This window comes from Morone saxatilis, unplaced genomic scaffold (assembly GCF_004916995.1).
Source record: "Morone saxatilis isolate NCDOM2014 unplaced genomic scaffold, NCSU_SB_2.0 Contig18, whole genome shotgun sequence".
Lineage (NCBI taxonomy): Eukaryota > Metazoa > Chordata > Actinopteri > Moronidae > Morone > Morone saxatilis.
This window is the reverse complement of record NW_023339740.1, coordinates 10,985,775-10,993,025: the sequence shown is the minus strand read 5'-3', so window position 1 is coordinate 10,993,025 and position 7,251 is coordinate 10,985,775. Positions and strand designations below refer to the sequence as shown.

At 37.1% G+C, this 7,251-nt stretch overlaps 1 protein-coding gene across 4 annotated transcripts in view; it reads right to left on the bottom strand.

The window, feature by feature from the left end:
* Positions 1-7,251, bottom strand: part of cpne5b (copine Vb) — a 122,568-nt gene that overhangs the window by 66,154 nt on the left and 49,163 nt on the right. For all 4 annotated transcript variants that reach the window (XM_035661138.1, XM_035661141.1, XM_035661140.1 and 1 more), the window contains one exon: positions 7,151-7,227. In XM_035661138.1, the coding sequence (XP_035517031.1) occupies positions 7,151-7,227 (77 nt within the window). The remainder of the gene's footprint in view (positions 1-7,150; positions 7,228-7,251) is intronic.

The window sequence follows — 7,251 nt, the reverse complement described above, 5'->3', positions numbered from 1 at the left end:
GCTGAAAAAGGTGTCAAAACACACAGTGCATTGCAGTTTGTTGGTATGGGGCTGCAAAACATTATTACCACCAGGGTGCCCAGATGGTCATAATGTTATGGCTGACCAGTGTACATATTATTGGTTGTAAAGTCTACGTATTTGCTCCAAGAGCTAGAAATACAGACAGTTCATCGGTTACAACTCAGGCAGGAATCCCAATTTACACGTAACTTTTGCAGGAATATGCAAATGCATACACATTCACAAATCTCAGTACATATTTACAGATTGTTTTACACATTTACAAATTGGATTACTCACACACAGACTGATACACAGTTACACTCTCCAAACACATTTGTAAATAGTTTTGCTACAATAATGGCTCCATACAAAGTGCTGTATAGATGAGGCTGGTGAAAACATCTTTAGTTTCACAGGTATTTGGCCATAAACCAGAATATTGGACAAATTAAAACTTTTATCTGTAAAGTCAGGGGATCAAGATGAATCAACAGCTCTGAATCTAAACCAGAATAAATAATAGATAAGAAAAATAGGTAAATGGTCAAATTCTTTAATGCATAGAGGGTAGTCCAATACTGCTATACTTGTCATTTAAAGGCATAAGCATGGATTTAAATTAAGATGGTAAATTAACCGGTAGTCAAATTGTTTGCACTGAGACCTTTTCTCCAACATTATCAGCAAAACTGCAATTGGCAAATTTGCTATTTCCTGCGATGACAGGCTTTTTTTTTTACTGCCATCGCAGTAAAAACTTAAGGATCCTTTGCACAATTAATTTCCCACTTGTGTAAACATTTTGTTTGCAGTTATACTAGAATAGAGCAACAGCAGCATGTTAAATTAGCTAGTGGGATGTTTGGACAATTCCAAGTTGTTCTTCTTATGGTAATATAACAGGCCATATTTTTCTCTCACAGTGAGATGCTGTTTACTCTAAACGCAGGGAAATGATTTTGTCTCTCTTCGTCTCTGAGACACATATGCACACACACATACACACTGTATACTGTACATAAAGTTTTAGAACCTACACAAAGGCAGCCTTAATGAACTAATATGTAATGCATATCATTATCGGATGCATTTTCTCTCAGTGTGTATGTTGGATTGGCAAAGGCCACAAAAAACTCCATACCATCCATTCTTACACTTAGTTTATGCACAGCTGTGGCTATTAATAGGAATCATACTGCAATATCGTTAATTCATAACACATATGTCTGTTGACCCTCATCAGCTGTGATTTCTCAATCAACATCAAAGGCTAGGAAAATAAGACAAACATGAAAAGGACAGAAAAAGTGTCCAAGAACAGTTAAAGCAGACTAATTAAAATAATAATAATGTAATTGAGCTCACGAAGGCAATTAATTAAAATTAGGCTGATAAATCCTGCTTGGATTCACAGATCATAGCGTGCAAAAAAAATCTCACGTGCACACCCACAGTTGAACATGCTAACAACTGAGAAGAATCATTTTGCATATTACATTACATCTCTTACTAATTTATGAAGTATGCATGAGCTGCACACATTTTCACTGCACACTCATAAATGACAGTTTACGTGTGGAAAATGGTGTGCAAATGGGTTTTGTGCTGTTTATACTGCACATCTGGCCACGGATGTAAATTAAAGTCCATGCTTTGCTTTAATATGGGACACTAGTTTATAAACATCAATAAAATTATAATAAAGAGGAAAACCATTTTGAATTATGTAACACGTGTAGCATTCACTTTTTTCAAGATTTCCAAAGTATTTAAGAGCAAAGTAAACAAACGGCACGTGTGCAGCTAGCATCGTCACCAAACTCTCAGTTTAAATTATTTTTGTATGTAAATAAAAATGACAAGAGAATTTTAATCTCTTTAATGAAATATGCATTTGAGGCCTGTGGCAAGAGAGGACTGTAAAATCTGAAGCAAGCATAAAAGAGCAGAGCGCCTTTGATGTTCAGATGAAACAAATGTCTTGTTTGGCGGAAGCGCTCTATTTTTCTCTGTTTCTTTCTCTCTATCTCTCACACACACACACACACACACACACACACATACAATACACACACTCTATGAATTAGTTTCATTAACATTTTAGGTTGGAGGAGTCATGTGTTTCATTAGGTTATAAATTAAAGTGCATCATATTATCATTAGCCAACACTCTGGTTGTGTCTGTATGTACTGGAGTTTTGATGAAATGTCAGTATCATTTTCATGGCAGACATTTTGACTTGTCACTGCAGGAAAAACACACCTTTAATAACATAACTTTAATATTGACTCAGTGACCCACTAAACCTTCCTGGCAGCACGCTAGTGTTCTGAAACTAGAACACCTACTGTAAATACAATAATCATTATAATTATTTTATTACATCTGTGCTGTTTCTGCTTTGACATGGAAAACTATTTGCCACAGGAAAGGTCTGAGATTCTAACGCTCGTCTAAGGTTCTGTTGTCTTTCAGCTGAATTTAATGGGTCGACAATAAAGATACGAACTTCCTAAATTATTACTGACCAGAGTCCTGCCACAATCAATTGTTTATAAATGCTACTCTCAACACTTTTGATCAACAAAACACTTCTACATTTAATTAATAAGTGTTTAATTATTTATGACCTTACATACACCTGCCTGAGTGATTATATAGTTGATGTTGACCAGGGAAACAGTCCTTACCTGCTGACACTCAGACGCTGTTTACAGAGCATAGACATATTTTTAAGTATTAATGCCACAGATTTTCTCTGTGACTATTAAGGTAATATCAGGCCCATACATGTCCTTGTGGAAAGCAATATAAATTATATAGAGCTTCACAAATACCCTGCCCACATGACAACACACAATTGTTTAACTTCATATTTATCTTTCCCAGTGTTACCTGTTTGTTCCAAGCACTGTGCTAGTGATCAGTTAGTGAATTAGGTTGTCCTACAATAGCTTTTCAGTCTCTGTGTGTCTTTGAATATTTGAAAATCACAACTTGGGATGAGTCTGAGTAGCCGAGAGTCTGATCCAAAGGATGTCATATGGTTGGTTCACTTTTTCAAAGGCACAATGATCTGTTATTTATAACTTTATGACAGCAGATGACTCTGAGCATGCTTACAGTATTCTGCTTTCATAGTCATGAATGCATATATGCACACACACATTCTGGCATCTACACCAAATTATTCTGAGCTGACTCTGGTGTTGTTTGTATGGCTTTGTGTGTTTCCTGTGTGCTTGAATGGCCTCAAAGGGAATCTGTAAATAACACAGAGCAGTAAACAAAGACAGACAAGAGCCTTTGAGGCCATGCAATCTGATACATTCATTACTAGTCAGTGTTAATTACTATGTGCCTTACAATACAATTCAGCCTTCTTTGTGATACCAGAGTACACAAATGGACAAGTAGCTGCAAAATCAATCAACATGGAAGCCTCTGCTGACATCAAGACCCCTGGGCTGTGCAACTATTTTGGCACTGAGACAAAAGCTTCTCCGGCATCCAATACAAAATAAAGGGCTGTAAAACTATGGGGGAAATTCTTTAGTATCCCTTGCCATGGCAGAGCAAGAAATATTCATGGTGAATGAATGTTTGAATACCTCATGCAATGTTTACTGCATTCATGTTAAACCATTTTTACTGACTTCTGATTCTTCACTCCCACTCTAATGCTTTTTTTTGCTATTTCCTGGCGACTTGTGTTGTCCGTCTGTGTACAATCAGACAAGCAATTATGGGTTGTTTTAAGTGCCATCATTGTCTGTGTTTCTGTCTCTGTCTGGATGTCCATATGCGTCAAGCACACAACCACTCTCTGAATGGTCATTGATCTCACCTTTTCTCTTCCTCTCTCTCAGTCTCTCTTTACCTTTAGGAGCCTATTTTTCCATAATTAAAATCACAACGGCTGCTGCCTAATTAAACAAGCACTCATTTCAGGAAGATTAAAGCCATTACAATTAGCCAGAGAACAGAGAACAAGAATGAAATACACTCTTATGCATTCAAATGCCATTTAAAGAAGGAACAAGGTCTATGAAATCAATTAGTGTGTGTGTGTGTGTGAGGCCAAGAGAAAAGCAAAGAGAAAAAGAGGATCTCAAGTCAAGGTTGTTGTGTATTTGTAATATATTGTATACATTTATGTAGGAAGGTGCAGTCAGAGAGACAGTTCAACAGCCTAATGCTGCCAAACATCCCTTCACTCACTTCTTAGACAAATATTTATTCCGTCTTATGTCTTGTGTGTGCAGGTGAAAAGAGAAGCAGAGGACCAGTTGAGACAGACATGAAACACAAACACATGCTCTAAAACATTCTCCCATTGGCTCAGCACAGCTTAAGACAAATGTCTTGACATTTTCAAGCAATGAAACATGAATCACTCTTCATTTCCACTGAAACACGAAAACAAACTCCACTGGGTAGCACATCTACCAGGGCAATGCATCACTTTGTGTTTGTGTGTTTTCTTGCTGCTCCACCTCACTAACTCTCCCCCAAAGAAGGTAAAACCAAGCCGCAGCACAACCTCTTCAGTATAACTCAGAAAGTTGCTGATCAACAGTTTTTCTCAAGTACACATAAACCCCCACTCCTGAATGTGATCACACTGGAGGTTATTATCTGACAGTGTGACAGTGAATTTGAGGAAATTGGTCTTCCTATCACATATTCATTGAACTGTCATGTAAGAGCACGGAAAGGAACTGATCAGTCATGAATGGGTCAAAAATAAAAAAGTCACACTCTATGATCAGTCATTAACAGCCATAAAAATGAATACCATGTTAAACTAATTGATGTACTGTTTGCATGCTAAACCCATAGTTATGCTAGTTTGGTGACTGTTCACCATTTCAAAGAAAGGCTTGTCCTACATGCACGCCATTCAGTGAAATGGCAAAAGAAAAATGAAAAATGTTTAGTTGCAGAGGTTTCCACCATGAGGAGAGCTTTATTTTTGCAGCATTTAAAGAAAGATTAAAGGCCACCATAAGAATACAATTTGGCAAGCAGTTGTTTTATCTCTCAGCCGCAGAGTGTCTCAAATTAAAAATGAACAATTTGGCAAGAGCTTTATTTTCTTTCCTAACCATGCTATATTAATTCTCAGTTAAAAAAATAACTGGTTTGATATTAAACTTGTAATAACATTATTAAGGTTTACGCTCTCAATATAGAGGCTTAAGGCGCACTTATATTTGCACTGCTACTCTTCCCCTTAAGTAAGCAAGATCAAAAGTACATGCACTATGAAAACACACAGTGTTTCTGCAACTGTGTCATTATCAGGGGTGTGCTGTAGAGAGAGAGACAGATTTTTGGTGTTCTTAATGTGCACTTTTGCCAATATACAACATTCTTACTGCATACATCTCAGGCATCCCTGATGATGACCAAGGCAAAACAATAGATTTAAAGCCCGAAACATGCTGCGTTATCTGCCAATATCATTAGTATGCTATATGTGTTATGTAAAAACAACATGCATCGGAAACCTGTTGCAAACCAAATACTTAAACAAGTTGGGTGTTGGCACAATCCCACTGAGAATCATCCAAATTTGGTGGTGATTTTTCAGAAAAACTGAAGAATTGTGTTGATGTATAGGTTAAGAAAATGTCCCTTGTTTTTATACCACATAAGCAATGAACAAACCTGTTGGGTTACCTAAACATAAATTGTAACAAAGCTGAAAACAAGGCTATGTTTCTTAGCTCATGAAAAGTTGATGTTTTGGAGATATATATGGTTTTCGGTTGTTCACCAACACTAGTGCATGGCAATAACATTTCATGTCACTGAATATAAGTATTCAAATATTCCCTCTTAATGTTCTCCAAGTTATATCCAAAGCTAAGAGCCAGAAGGCAACATTTAAATGACTTCACCTGAATTACACAAGAGCCCAGCGGACTGATAATGATGGATGATAGATGTATAAAGACAGATTACAGGATAACCCATTAACACTACATTTTCCCCAGCCAGTGTGAAAGCACAAGCTGAGGAGACAAGCAGTAATTTGGGTAATTTTGCTCCACACTTCACCCTTTTTCTTAATGACAATAATTATCTGTAGAAAACATCTGTAGGATGTGTTGTCTCCCCCTCCCTTCCTCTCCTTCTTTGTCAGATCAATGTCTTTTCCTTTCAAGTCTTGCTAAATCACATGTGTCTTCTATTCTTCCTCCTCCTCCTGCCATTTCACTTGTTAACAGTCACACTTTGTCTGTGCCCCTAACTCTCTCGGTTTTATGTCCTCTCCTTTATACTCCACCAAACGCCAAATGCCATTTTCTGTCCATTTCGAAAAAATTCTCAGTGCAAATGAAGTTCATAAACTGTATACCTGAGAATGAGTATACCTGGTCATTGTATTTTAGTCCAAAGCATTTTGTTGTTGCCCTTGGGTCACATTTGAAAAAAAAAAAACACACATAACGTATCACTGCTATGCTGATGACGAATTGAATTAGAGATGTGCTTGTCAGAATTCCATCACTGGATGTTCAATAATTTCCTGCATTTGAATGGACACAAGGCCGAAATGTTACTTGTTGGTCCAGCTACATTAGATTTTTTACAGATTCAAATAACCTTGATGGCTGTACAATTTCTCAGACCCATACAGAAAAAAATCCAGGCATTTGTCATCAAGTACATAACACAAACTGCCTTCTTTCACCATGGTAAACTAGCCGAAATAACCTACTATTGCACATTTAGGAGGCAATCTGTGTTTATACTTTCAAATCCAGGCTGAACACATGTTTATTATGATCCCTCCGATTTTCAATGGCTGGATTGTAAGTCACTGACTGTCCTTGACATGTAGCTACCATAAGCCTGTTAAGGTTATACTATCTCCATTAATAAAATTACCAACCTCGACTTTTTTGTAATATTAACTTATTACCTGTGAATGTGTGTACTTTTATATTTAATATTGTATGTTTTTTTAATGTTGTTGTTTAAAGTGTACAGAGACTGAGTTATGTGCACTTTAAATAGATTAAGGTTGAAGATCTTAACTCCCCTCTTAGCACAGTATGGACAGTCTGCACAGTATTCCTAAATCACATTTTGGGTCATTTGTACTTTGACAGTGGGAAAACTCGTACTTACCCCAGTGGTTTCTCCAGTCGACTGGCTGGTGATCCAACAATCTCCCCAAGAGTACAGAACGTCTGACCCAAAAAGTCCTGGAAAGAAAGAAAGAAAGAAAG